At 48.1% G+C, this 13,819-nt stretch overlaps 4 protein-coding genes across 4 annotated transcripts, besides 1 other annotated feature; 3 read left to right on the top strand and 1 right to left on the bottom strand.

Annotated features, from left to right (window-relative positions):
* Positions 1–714: 714 nt before the first annotated feature.
* On the top strand, positions 715–2,170 carry K452DRAFT_351175 (uncharacterized protein). Its single transcript, XM_033545700.1, has 4 exons — positions 715–1,176; positions 1,231–1,335; positions 1,411–1,586; positions 1,659–2,170. Exons 1-4 carry the CDS (start codon positions 856–858, stop codon positions 2,014–2,016), a joined length of 960 nt encoding a protein of 319 aa, XP_033397299.1. The 5' UTR covers positions 715–855; the 3' UTR covers positions 2,017–2,170.
* A 4,808-nt stretch (positions 2,171–6,978) lies between these two features.
* K452DRAFT_271195 (uncharacterized protein) lies at positions 6,979–8,778 on the top strand (the record flags this gene model as incomplete). Its single annotated transcript, XM_033539024.1, has 4 exons — positions 6,979–7,335; positions 7,396–7,667; positions 7,730–8,109; positions 8,170–8,778. Exons 1-4 carry the CDS (start codon positions 7,034–7,036, stop codon positions 8,776–8,778), a joined length of 1,563 nt encoding a protein of 520 aa, XP_033397298.1. The 5' UTR covers positions 6,979–7,033.
* Positions 8,779–8,827: 49 nt separating this feature from the next.
* Positions 8,828–9,764, top strand: K452DRAFT_271190 (uncharacterized protein; the record flags this gene model as incomplete). The annotated part of the gene is made up of 1 exon (XM_033539023.1): positions 8,828–9,764. A coding segment is annotated over one exon (643 nt), but the record flags the coding sequence as incomplete, so codon positions are not given.
* Positions 9,594–9,764: a sequence feature (Protein overlapping with rRNA (K452DRAFT_227841, KAF2141585.1) was converted to a misc_feature.).
* Positions 9,765–10,405: 641 nt separating this feature from the next.
* On the bottom strand, positions 10,406–12,304 carry K452DRAFT_271189 (uncharacterized protein; the record flags this gene model as incomplete). Its single annotated transcript, XM_033539022.1, has 2 exons — positions 12,185–12,304; positions 10,406–12,129 (listed from the first exon to the last, which is right to left on the bottom strand). Exons 1-2 carry the CDS (start codon positions 12,297–12,299, stop codon positions 10,406–10,408), a joined length of 1,839 nt encoding a protein of 612 aa, XP_033397296.1. The 5' UTR covers positions 12,300–12,304.
* Between the last annotated feature and the right edge of the window lie 1,515 nt (positions 12,305–13,819).

Raw genomic sequence — 13,819 nt, 5'->3', positions numbered from 1 at the left:
TCGTCTATTAACCAATCAACGTTAAACCTTAAGTCGACCTACCCGCCCGCCTACCGCCCGCCCGCCCGCCTAGGCGCCCGTCTTCAGCCCGCCCGCCCAAAGGGCCCGGGCGGGAGCGGGCGGGTGACTGGGAGGCCTGGCCGGAGTATACACTTGTAGGTATTAGAATACAAGACCTAGGATGATTACGAAGGTAACAGCAAATTGGTCCTGCTGGATTCTACCTTCTGCGTTCTATGAGGCTAACGGCTTATACGCACTCCATGAATAGGTTTTGACAACATTGCCATCCAGGACAAACTATTTCTCGTCCGCGACCGTCGACCGCACGACATATTATATCCACGCATACACGATATAAGTATGTCAGAACAACTACTTAAAGCAACCACCTACATTTCGAGGCTATGAGATTGCTAGCCCACCATAACACCCGAAAGATATTGCTTTGAGGCACCGGGCGGCGGATGAATATCGATCCGATTTAATCGCCGACACCATGCATAAACCTCTTTGTAATATGCATAAGCAGGGCCCTTGAGTCGCTTACCAAGCGAACGGAAAGCCATGGCCCCGGATCCGAAGCCCCTGGAGCCGATAGGTGGAGCGACGTGGGGCGGATAGAGGAAATCAAGACATTGATTGGCGTTGTTGTTCTCGAAGCGAAGAGGATCCTCTGGAGTGTTCCTGGTCTCCGCTCGCGTAGGCAGATCCTTTGTAGATCTACTGCTACGACAGTTTGTCATCAAAGTTCTATGCTACTCGACTGACGGTATAAAGCTTGAGTTAGATCATGAAGAGAATTTTCCATTTTCCATGAAATTAAGCTTGTATACCTGATGTTGAGAACAGGATATGCTGCTACTCTCCTCTCCTCCTACTCTCATCTTTGGTGGCGCATCAATTGGCGATGCCTACAACACTGTCTCCGCCGTATCTGATCTCCTCTCAACACTGCAAACTCTTGGAATCCATCGAATCGATACCGCAGCAAGGTACCCCTCACCTCGCCCAGGAACGTCAGAGCTTCTACTTGGCGAGGTTAGCGCAGCAAAGCAAGGTTTTGCCATTGACACCAAGATAATCCCACTTGGCGATGGGTCAGGCAGTCTGGCGCCCCAGGCCGTTGGAAGGTCGCTAGATGGGAGTTATCAGAGATTGAAACTTGGTGAAGATGTACATTTGTTCTAGCCGTGTCCTTGCTCTGGGTATGAGCTAACAAATCACTAGGCCAATGTCAATGTGCTCTACTGTCACTGTCCTGACCCGCAGACCCCATTGGAGGAACAGGCCGGTGGGCTAGATGCGCAATTCAGGCGTGGTCTGTTCAAGCAGGTAAAAGACATTTTGTTTACTCCCGTTTTATGTACAGCGAGATTAATCACTAACCATTCTCTTGTATGAGTATAGCTCGGGATTTCAAATTTCAGTCCCGAGATGTTGCAAGATTTCCTCACCATCTGCGACCGGCATGGCTTCATCAAGCCTTCTGTGTACCAAGGCCAATACAATGTACTCTGTCGCGACGTAGAGAAGGACTTACTTCCTATACTGCGCAGACACGGGATTGCGTTTGTTGCATTTAGGTAAGCTTCCCTTCTCCTAATTTTTAGCAAGCCTTTCAACTCTACATCACACATCTTAACATAACTTTTCAGTCCTCTTGCAGGCGGCTTTCTCACCGGGCGCCTCACCACTGGTGATGTCGCAGGCACTCGCTTCAGTGATGGCAACGTCATGGGACAGTACCTGCGGGTCCAATATGACAGGCACGAGATGCACACTGCAGTGAAAGCTTTGCAAGATGCACTCAAAAGGGAAGGTATCGGAAATGTTGAAGCTTGCTTGAGATGGATCTGCTGGCATTCGGCGCTGAGGGAAGGAGATGGGATTATTCTTGGCGCAAGTAGGTTGGAGCAGCTGAATAAAAACTGTGAGGCGGTTAAGAGGGGCCCATTACCAGAGAGCATTGTGCAGGTAATGGATGCCTTGGGAAACATGGAAGAAAGTAGTTGAGTTGCTTCTGGACTGTAAAATATTAAACTTCTCATACTCTCAGTCAGTCAGAAGCATGGCTCTGTGGCTGTCTATGGGGAATCACCAAATACTACCGTAAAACGGACTCTTTGGTCTCAAATATCTCAAGGTATGAAGTGAAAATGAAATGGGTTTTATGGAATGTTTATGCTTAAGAAAACCTTACATGAAGCGTGTACAAGCCTCAACAGGAACCATAAGCAGCCTAGATATGCGGGCTGCTGAGGTTCCAAGCCACCTACATTATATTCGTTATAAATATTTCTGGTTAACATTTCAAATTGCTTTTTACTTCGTTCGGAAGCAAATTTGCTGTGCAACCATCTCCGCAAATAATTCTCTGTCTCATGCACATCAGCCTAAATATGCACCCCGCTCCGATCCTAATCTACGATCTGCTCTCCATTTTTTTGATCATTGCAGCAATCCCTGCTATCTGCACAGATCCCACTCTTGCGCTTTTTGTGGCTTCGTAATTGCGGGTGCATGTGTAAGGTTTCATAGCATCCCAAACTGTAGATCATGGGCCCATGGCTCCAGGTGAGATAGTTCTTCGACTCGTCAGATTGAACGAAAGGATGTGATGTCTTGTTAATGGCGAGACGCAGTCATTACTTTTGGTTATATATGACTAGACGAAACAAAGAGGGTTAATTAAAAGCATGCAAGACTTGGTGGAGCTTTGATTAATCGTAACACAAGCTTTCAGCCGTCCACTTCGCGGCAGTAAAGGATAATGAAACTCTCAACAGACAAAGCCGGCCCTTGGCGCCTTTTCCCAATGATATCTGTTACGGTATCGGCCAGCCTCCGACAACAGAGCGGACAAAGCATCAACTTCATGCAAGCTTGCAAATGCCGTCATTAGCCCAAGAAGCATCTCCGTTTTCTTTACTAGTCTCATTGAAAGGTGAAGTAAGCCAACGGCAAAATCGAAGAGCCACATCTCGAGCAAATCTCTTGGAGACGACAGTTGAATGATTCAGCCCCAACTCGATGTCGATGCAGTTGCTTCATTACATCTTCTCTATGTCTGATATGCCGGAGTTGATCTCGACAAAGCCGTAGTAAGTCCGCAGGGGCGTGTTAATGGCCCATGTATTTCCGCTGGCTGTCCTCGAGAAAATTCCAAAGAAACTCTTTCCAAAGAGAGGATAACGGGAACAATTTAGAGAGGACAGGTTTTGCGTCCTTGTCCATAGGACTTGTTGGCTCATATTTAGATTTGAACCGAAGAAATTCTGAAAAGGATTCCGCTGAAAGAGCGAACTCAACAGTTTTGGCCATAGCTTGTTTCCAAACATGCAGAACTAGGGGTTTTTATTAAAGTTGTGGGTCCGAAGTCCAATATGCTTTTAAAAAACCAGCGTGCATATCGCTGAGAAGTTTGAGAAAGGGTAGACATGATGCTATGCGGATGTCAGTATACCGTCTTCGTACTTTTTCGTCATATCTCACCAAGCGACCCTAATAATACTTTGTAGCTCGTGAAATTCGTGCCTGTGTGAGGCTTTTCGGATTCTCTAAGGTTATGAAGCTTGGCGAAAATGCTTCATGTAGAAGGGCCGTTCTTTATTTTCTGTCGAGGATGTCGAAACTCGGAAGTCATCGAGCAAGGATTGTTTTTGGAAGCGTTTTCACACTCTACTTCTACGTCAGTGAAATTCCATTTAACGGGACTTAACGTTTACCCTTTATATTGATAGATTTAGGCTTAATAGGGGCGCTCGCATCGCTCTTGGGCGGTACTATGAGGACAAAGGCTACAAGAACGAAAGCAAAAAAGCTTAACGTCAATAAAATAAAGTTCTCAACAGAACCATCAAACCGATCGTCGTCCATCTTGGCAGCTGCTGGGTTCCTTCTCTACAAGTTTGAGTTGCTTTAAAGCTTCACTTGTAAAGAGGTCTCTTCCAGTCGTATACTCAATGCACGAAGAGAGATGTTGCTTTAACTTAGATTCTAACACCACATCTCTAGATTTGAATTCAAAAACAATTCACACGCCTAGGTAGTATGTACATAAACTATCAAGACGGCGCGCACACCCCTGCAAGCGCAAGACTTTATCGTGCAAATTGCAAATCCCGCGCGGAAACCCCGCACCCGATAACCTGTCCCGAAATCTAATATACATGCATATAACACGCACATATGCAGGCTCCACCGTTCGGACTTTTTACGTAGCCCCGCAGAGCGGTGCAACGCGACTGCGCTACTCAGCCAAGCTGCCTCGTCTATAGCACTTACGGCGCGCCACAGCTGGACCCCCGTAACCTTCGGCACTTAGGTAGGTGGCCAGCACACACTATTCCTGCCACGCTATCTTACACTGGCGCTAAAGTCTTTTGAGAGTCTGCCATCAAATATCAAGACTTCGTTTGAAGTTGTTTGTGCGAGGCAAGGAAATTTTTCCCACGGTGGGGTGGGGTAATGAACGAAATCGGAGTAAGCGAGTCTAAATGGATAATCTGAAGAATGGTAGGTACAGGGTATGGTTTAAGGACTGTTGCCTCATATTGTTAAACGTTCCGTCTTTAACGTGAAAATAAAATTTCTGGGGTGATTTGAGACCCTTGCGTGGTATAAAGAGTTTTCTATCAAGGGGATAATAAAGAGTCGTGTCATTATATTAACGTGTCTTTCAGAAATATCTCATACATTTTCTTGAATTATTTTTCAAAATACGGAATTGAACATCTGCAAATTCTAAGGCCACTGCCCCAAGATTCATAAAAGACATGAGATAAGACGCAAAAACCAGAAAAGTTAAGAACCACGTCTATCGAGTAAAATGAAGATCGAGACTTCAACAACCTACTTCTCTCTCGGGTCACTTGCCGTGGTGGTTTCAACAGTGAATTATCAACACTACACGCAATGTCGACGATATCCTTGTCCAGCCCCACCGTTCGGATGCTGGAATTTGCGTCACTACCCGGGCCAAACATGCATATCCCCGCTAACACAAGGACCCGCCCCTGCTGCAAACCCACAAATTGCTGCGCTGAGATTTCACAGCAGATACGCGCTTACTGCAGTAGCGAATTGAATGGCTCCCGCACACTAAGCCCCTGTGGGTGTCCATTGTTCTTAATCTAGTCGCATACGCATGACGGAATCGCAATCGCGATGAGATGGCAAACAATTGATTGATGCAGCAAGCAAGGCTAGCAAACGGATGCACACAAAGCTCTCTTGCCCCCCACTCATTCTTTCTCCTTTGTTTTTCCCATCTAAGCCTTCTTTTCCGCCCATTTCTGCTGCTGCTCGTGCGCCGGTCGCAGAAATACGAAAGATAAGACTGCTTCCCGGCACCACCAAAGGCTGCATAATAAGATGCAGTGGCAAGTGAAGCTTCCCGCACTGCAGCGAGTTCGCCACATTCACGAGCGCGCACCCGGGCTTCCCCGGCGTGAAGCCACACCGGCGCTCGGCAAGGAGGTAGACGTGCAGGCCCCATGCCGCGAAGGAGAGTACGGTGAAGGTGCCGCTCTCCGGTATTTGGTGCTCAAGGTTGCCACACTGGACGTCGTCATCGTTAAGCATAACTCCTCGTCTAAGGGAAGAAGTGGTTTTTGCTCCGATCACTGAAGGCTGATATTCTCTCTAGTATCTTTCAACCTTTTCTTCTTTAACTGCTTATTGGAGTACTACTCCAATAGAATATACAGGTCCGTAGTCGCTTTTAAACTTTACATTTAATAGATTAGAGACAGAGTCAGAATTAGCAGAATACTGCCTCACTATAAGTAATAACAGAATGATATCTTTTAAATTATCATAGTAGCGTTTATTGTCTTTACTTTTACTAGAGATTTTTAAACAAAACTATCCCATAATACGTATCTTAGGTTGTCTTGCAACTGTTATAATAGTTTGAACTGTATGTTTCTCCTTTCGTGTGTAAGGCTTTCGCTCAAAGTCTAAAGTTTAGAATGCTACTTTATAACTCCCGATATTAAGCATTATAATTCTACACGTTAGATCCTCCTAGTACTTGCTACAGCATTATATTGGGAACAATTGCGTTTCTTAGAACATAGTTTGCAAAGTTAGTGTGTAAAGTAGAGAACTAGTACCCATACGATGAAACCATAGAAAAGTCAGAGATAAAAAACTGAATAACATACCGAATTATACTGTTTGTCAACGCTAGACTTAATATTTCTGTTTAATCCAAGTGCTCCAAACGGAAATCAAAGTAGTGACTTTAGCGTTGGGAGCGGTTTTCTACCAACCGCTATTTGCGAACATCAGCACGATTGAACCCGACAAGTGCAGCTTACAATAAAGCTTAATCATGGATCATGTTGATCTATCAATTCGCAACAATGAAAGTTCCGTGCTAATACAGTCATGGCACCAATCAAAAACAGCTTCAAACAGGGACTATCAAATTTAGGTAAGCGCTAAAATGACATTAACCAAAAGACCGATGAACTTCGCTAGTCGTACATATATCGTTAAGGCGGAATAAATACTCTCTTCGGCATTGTCTAACGTGAGATTCCGCTTACAGTAGAGACTTTACGGCGCTCAGGCACGCATTACACCGTGAAAACAAGAGTAAACATTCAGTTAAGGCATCCTTATCACTCACGGGGCTGACATAACCCATGACCAGAGTATTGTTCGCGGTTTAATGGTGCGGTGAAAACGGCCTCCACGACCCCGCGTCGCACTTGTGAAACGCGGGGTATCAGAAAATCAAGCGACTGAGTCAACCCTCGGCGAGAACCGGCAACGAAATGCGCAAGGACGGGGTTGTTTCCTTTAACGCCTAAGACGCGGCGCGGGAAGACTCTCCCCGGACTTCCGGTAGAATGACCCTCTGGAGTTTGGACGGCTGAATTTTTTTGTAAGATGACTATCTTGCCCATTGCATGAGGTGATAAGGACCCTGCCTCTTTAACTTTTCCGTTTTCTTTTGCGGGTCTTCGTACTCCTTACCTCCTTTAATACCATCAGAACGACTCCCCCTTCAATTCACTGGATGGCGGCTCACGACTTCAAGATCCTAATAGCAGGCGGCAGCGTAGCGGGGTTGGTATTAGCGATTATGCTAGAAAAGCTCGGCATCGACTTTTTGGTTCTTGAGGGGCATTCCAAAATCGCACCGCAGGTAGGTGCGAGCATTGGCTGGTTTCCCAACGCATCGCGCATTCTGGACCAACTCGGATGCTACGATGACCTCCGAGCAAAAATCACTATTCCCATGGGCGATATGCTCCTAAGAACGCCCGAAGGAGGTGTTCTTTGTCACGTCAATAAGCTCAGTGAACATTTTATTTTGAGGTAAATTGGCATCCAGAGAACAGGCCAAAGCAACATGACGAATAATGATAAAATTGGCAGACATGGCTATGATCCTGTGTTTGTCGACCGCCAAATGGCCCTAGAGATCTTCTACAATCACATTAACGCCAAATCCAAAGTCCTTCTCCACAAGCAGGTCGTAAAAGTAAACACCTTAGAGAAAGGTATCGAAGTCGCGACGCAAGACGATTCTATTTACTCTGGCGACATGCTTGTGGGCGCAAACGGCGTGCACAGCGCGGTGAGGCAAGAGATGTGGCGGCTGGGCAATGAGCTCTCTCCAGGGTACTTTGCAAAGTCCCCTGCCGACGGTACATACAGCTTCCCAAGCTCTAAAAATCAGTGAAACAGAAACCCTAACAACCCGATCCAGACATCAAATGCGACTACCTCTGCGTGTTCGGCATCTCCGGCCCAACAGAGAGCTACATCACAGCAGCCAACTACAACGCCCTCGGCCACGGACGCAGCCACGTCGTCATCGGTGGCCCCGAAGGCCGCATCTACTGGTTCCTGTTCATCAAGTGCGACCGCACACTGCACGGTCTTGGCAAAGAGATCCCCCGCGTGTTTTCGAAGGAGGAAGAGAACGCTCTCGTGGAAAAGTTCAAAGACGATCCCATCACTAACCTCGTCAAGTTTGGCGACCTCTACAAGAACAAAATCGCCTCAGTCCTGACCGCGCTTCTTGAATTCGTGCAGGAGAAATGGCATTACGACAGGATCTTCATCCTTGGAGATGCGGTACACAAGGTAAGCTCCCCTTTTAGACGTCATTCACTGTAACCTCCAAATAACCATCCTCGTTTTCAGTTCAACCCCATCTCCGGCCAAGGTGGCGCCAACGCGATCGAAACAGCTGCAGTACTTGTGACGCAACTCATGACCACTCTTACCCAACATCCTACTCCCACGACCGCCGACCTCTCCGCTGCATTCCAAACCACGCAATCCCTCCGCCTCGCCCGCGTCCAGGACCTCGTCAGAGCAGCACACGCCGAGCAAAGCCTCTCAGCGCTCGAAACGCCCCTTCTCAAGCTCATGGCCCGGCTCTACGTGCCCCTGCTCGGCGTGGAAGGTGCGCTAGGCAAGTTCTCAGACGCGTTCGTCGGCGGCGCCAGCTTGCCTATGCTGCTTGTGCCGAAGAGGCCGCGGTTTGAGCCTTACTTGGATGAATTGCCTGCGAGGCCGTTGCAGTGGAAGGAAGTGAGTGCGTCAGTTGCGGGGGTTGTGTTTGCGAGGCTGGTGGTTGTTGCGAGGACGGAGATGGGTGGTGTAGAAAGGGGGTTACTGGCAGGTTTGGGAAATTTGTCTACGGATGCGACGGAGGTGTATAGGCATACGGCTCTTCTTCCTTCGATCCTGATCTGGACGATCGAGGCCTACCGCGCTGCTAATGTGGCTGGCCCTATCTCTTTGTAAGCTCCACACCATCAAACAAGTCATATCAACTAGCTAACCACAAATGCAGCCCCCCCCCTCTTCACTCTCCCCGCCTATATCCTTTCCCCCGCCCTCCCAACTTCAATCTACTACCTCCTAAGCACATACACGACGCACCAACCGCTCTACACGCGCGCCTCAGGGCGCCCGATCCCCGTCTCCGTCGCCCGCGCCATCCTCCCCACCACCATGCTCGCCTACACCATCGCCCTCTTCCCGGCCTTTACATACGTGAAAAATCCCACTACAACCGCCCTCCTCGCCTTCAACCGTCTGATCCCCATCCTCATCGCCACACTCACCTGCACCATCTCGTACCTCCTCGAGCGAGGCAAAAAGCCCGACCCCTTAGCCGTCTACACAAACGCGGACATCGCCCCCTTACGGCGCGCATACGCAGCAATATTCACGCTCGCAACAATCGCGCACTTCCTCTTCCCAAAAGAACCGACTTTCGCGCATTCACTGGCAGCAGACCCGTCAGGCTTCGGTATCTACAACACTGCGACGGTGCTCTGGTACCTGTACAGCGTGTACGAGCTGCGGCGGAGCGGGTGGGCGACGACGAGAAGCGGTTTTTGCGGCTGTGGGCGTGGGCGCTGGGATCGGGGCTGTGGGAGTGGGGCCGGAGGTTGTGTTTGCGGGGGTGTGGTGGTGGAGGGAGGGTGTGAGGGGGCGGAAGGCGAACTTAAAGGGCCGGAAGGAAGAGATGAGGCCCTAGGAAAAACAGAACTGGTGCCTTTGGGAGTTTGTGAGCAGGAAAAAACGGCGGGAAAGCAAAGGAGCAAAAATAAAGAGCAAAAACATACAACAGCTGGGATTCGCTAGTGGTCACCCACCTAACTACTGATCAGCCGGTTCATAGCTTATGTATGGCAGAGCGGACGGGATGCCCAGTATTCTATGACCTGTGGTCGTATGTGATAGATAGTTTGAATTTTAATGAGTATAACCTAAGTGTTTGATGATACATTTTGTCGTGCCTAACATTAATTCTTGGAAGGCCACAAGACAGATATTCCTTACTGCTTGTCAACTAAACTCTTTAAACTACGGATGAAAGTTAGACAACTACATCCTTAAAGCTCATGCATCTAGATAAGTCCCCTGTCCCTTACTCTATCTCTCTAAATCTCGCAGCTGGATCAAAACTGCAAGCCCCGTAGCGCCTTATCTTTACCAGCGGCCCAAAAATAGCTAGTGACTGTACTAGCGCGGCTTCGGCGGTTGGCATAACCGCAATAGATGTGTAGGTGTCTAAGAGGCTCGGTACTCTATGGTGTTTAACGCTCTTCAGGCAGCAGAATAGTTGAAATACGGAGGAACATCGCTTAGAGTATTATTCCATGTGAAAAGTTATACTGTTCACCTAGGAAAGCATTTCGTATAGTAATACATGTCTTAAATAATTTCGTTTCGGGCTTGTGTTTCAGTTTTGTCGTTTGTAGACTTACGAAGTTACGGGTGTTTTGGGGGAAACAAAACCAGGAAAAAATAAATTAAATATAGACATATATAAACAAAAACATCTAGGGAAGAGCGTTGGTATTCAACAAACTTTGGGGAAAATTAGGAGAGGTCTCAAAGACCAAAAATGGACTAAACGCTAAATGATTGTAATCGTTTGCTTAGCCCAGCGCTCAAAGAAAACAGGCCCTCCACTATCAATCGGCGGCGATTCGAAGATCCCAGCACGACAGAACGTGTTGTCAATCCTGCCACTAGGAACCAGAATGAGGCCTGATAAGGTAGACTGCACTTGGTTCTCGGTGATCCTTTCCAAAGCAGCCCGGGATATTGTTCTTTTAAGGCAGAGACCATTTCTGATTGGGAGCAACACGAATGTTTCAGCATTCAGGAGACTTTTATCGGCACCTTCATCTCCTTCTTCTTCGTCGTCATCAAACATGTTTATGTCAAAGGCGCAGTCGCCCACGTAGCGGCCTTCCCATCTGATCTCCTGGTAGATAGGGTTCCTCTCGTCCGACACGCTGTGGAGATTCTCCGCGGACAGAGCGCAGACTATTCCTTCCAACGTGATGTAACCATCCCGAACCCGGCCAAAAGGGTTTACACCATCGGGTTTAATACATGTGTCCAGCACAGTAATGAACGAGAGGTTTTGCTGGATGCTGATATGGCTGATTTCCGCATTTTGGGCGCGAGCGAGCCAGCTCCATGACGGTGCGATATACTCGGAAGATGCAGGTAGCAAAACAGGGCCACGGAATCTCGTCGCGCTCCAAAGTAGCTCGATGTGCAAGTCCGACTCCCATATGCCGGCCAGCCACTTGTCTCCGGTGATATTGGCCATGAAGCTTGCTAACGCGGATATCGCGGGCAGCCTGTCGTTCCAATACGTAAACTGCCGGCACGAATATTCGAGGAACTGGCTGCACCAGAAAAAGTAGATGTTCTCCCCGGCCTCGATGCCGTGTTTTTTGAGGCTGGACTCTTTGAGGTTGGGCTCCCAAGTCAAAGACTTTAGACTGTATTCTTCCGGTGCTTGACATTTGTTATCGACCTCGGACATGTAGAATCCTCTGCAACTCCAGTGAATGGTTTCCGCCCCGAAATAGAGTCTTCTGGTAGAGAAGAGTCGCTCATTAAACGTCCAACCCCGGTTTCCCCATTTGGTTTTGGCAGTGTCCTGATAGAAAAGTGGTGTGCCGGAAAAATCAGGTTCATTGATGAAGTAGGTCTCGTTGGTTCCAGGATTCAATACCGAGTGAAAATCTACTTTCACAGGATGCCGTGCAGGAAGAGAACGTTCTAAGAAGCCATCATAGGCAGATTGATCAGCTGAGGGGATGATTGTGATCAACGCTTGCTGGTAAAGACGGGCTAGTTTCTGCGCCTCCAACTCCCACTCCTCTTCGTCGTCTTGAATAATGCAGAGAGCATCAATCCAAAGAAATGGTATGTCAAGGGTGCGGCAAACAATGATGGCATCTTGATAGCTCCGTGGTAGTCTCTTAACAGATATTCCTGCGGTCATTTTGCCAAGATTCGCTTTCGTGGTTTTGATCAGATGTTTGTCTGCACACCCCCAGCAATAGCTTAGTGTTGCGTATTTCCATTCCGTCTTCACATGATAGGATTTTTCGACCTCAATTAGGCAAACTTCGGCTCCATTTTTGGTTCCTTTAAGATCAAGAAGTCTTTTAGGTAATACCGTAGGCTTTGTCTTCCAGTCACAATTTTTAGTGCAAATCTGGACCATGTCCCTCAGCATATTGTCAACATCTTGTGAAAGACGTTCACCGTCTTCCGCAAGAAGACGTTCAAAGCGTGGTCTCTTCTGAATTCTTAACCAGCTGGTGCTGGAACCTGTGGTTTTGTTTAGCTTTGAACCCAAGCCAAGGAGAGTCTTTCCAAGTCTTACCGCAATGCGCTGTGATTGGAAACGCCATTGTGCGTCTTCGCACCCCATTTTGCTGCTGCGTATAATGAAAATCGACATCAAGGCTTTGAAGGCCGTCTACCCAGCGATAGCTCATTCCTGTCACCGCTACAATCTCAAATCGGTTTACACGATTCGAATTTAGTTCACAATACTTCTCAAATGAGCGTACTATCAACTGGCAGAGACGGCATCCACTTTTTGCCGTCTTTTTAACCCAGGAAAAGGGACGGCTTTCGTAATTTAAACGTAAATGCGACTTCGAAAATTCCAAACTTTTTCCCGTATATTCCGGTGGCCGCACGTATCCTCCTTGTTTATCATCGTCGAGGGCTCTATCCCGGCAATAGTTGCAAAAACCATTCTGTTCGGAATTGACTGGAAAGATCGGTGAGCATGAAGTTGCTGTTGCTTGTTGTGTTGTTGGCTCAAAGAGTTGCTTGGACTGGTATGTGAATAGGTCTTCTGGCTGCGGAGGAAACCCACTGGCAGCCCAGTCGTGCGAGGTAGAGGGCTCTTGTGGCATATCGTAATTTGCTGTCATTTTTGATCCAGTGTAATCTTGGCTTCTGGTGGAGATTCTTGATGTTCTGTTCCACGTAATTACTGATATTTGTCTTGAGAAATTGAAGGTTGAAGTTGCGAGCAAGGTCGATGAGATTGCCTTTATACTTTGTGGCTAACAGCTAGTCAGCAAATTCTAAGCCATTAGGTCAAGTAGCTGGGGCTGTTGTGTACTACGTAAGATCCCTCTGGGAAAGTCGTTCAGAGGATATGATGGCGCTCAGAGCACGCGGCGAGCTGTGAATGACCCCACCCAAAGGATGGGTGGAGCTACAGTACAGGATCCACCCACCAATCGTCGGCCGCGAACGGCGGGTTAGATCAACTGTTCCATCCCTAGTGTGGCTTTAGCCAAACTCAACATCATCGCACCTCTCTATTTGTACCTCATCCTATCCACTACTTTCTGCACCCCATCAAAGACTTGATTTCCACAGCTCTTCTTAAGCGATACCGAACTGTTCCTCCGTTTTGATCTCCCAGCCAGGTTTCGTCCATCCGAAGAGCATTTGGCGCAAAAGCAACGCTTGAAGCCGTACCACATAGGAGAGCTGTTCGGTATATGCTCATGGCCAAGTTAACACCACTGTGCTCCTTCCTACTGCGCCATGAAGGCAGACCGTCGCGAAATGAGGCCGTACATATCCATGTCTCCAAAGAACCGGTATAACGATTTTCGTTCGGCACTTGCCAGTGACCAACTGGCTTCGGACATGGAACTTAGGACATGCGACAACGACGCGCGGTGGCGCATAGTTTCAAGAGCTTGGAACATCCCGACAGGATCTGCAGAAGTCAGCGTCCCTGCGATGGCAGCGATAAGGGAGTCAGACTGATGGCCATACCTAGCAGCCAGGCTTGAAATGCTGGCCGGATAGGAATACGTCGTAGAGGGGGCGACGGTGCGACATCGGATCGCGAGCGACGCTGACGATTCCGTGTCACATGACGTTATTTTTTTTTTTCTTTGTCGCACAAGGATGGGAACGTGCCGTTTCAAAATAAACCTCTCACCCTCTGACGAAGGGGCACAAGATCCCTCTACCATTAGCT

This window comes from Aplosporella prunicola (genome assembly GCF_010093885.1).
Source record: "Aplosporella prunicola CBS 121167 unplaced genomic scaffold K452scaffold_13, whole genome shotgun sequence".
NCBI lineage: Eukaryota > Fungi > Ascomycota > Dothideomycetes > Botryosphaeriales > Aplosporellaceae > Aplosporella > Aplosporella prunicola.
This window is presented reverse-complemented; position numbering and strand designations above follow the sequence as displayed.

Coding starts and splice junctions, on each gene's coding strand:
- K452DRAFT_351175 (XM_033545700.1), top strand. CDS start 856: ATGCTGCTACTCTCCTCTCCTCCTACTCTCATCTTTGGTGGCGCATCA. Junction 1,177..1,230: donor GATTGAAACTTGGTGAAGAT/GTACATTTGTTC, acceptor ACAAATCACTAG/GCCAATGTCAATGTGCTCTA. Junction 1,587..1,658: donor ATTGCGTTTGTTGCATTTAG/GTAAGCTTCCCT, acceptor ATAACTTTTCAG/TCCTCTTGCAGGCGGCTTTC.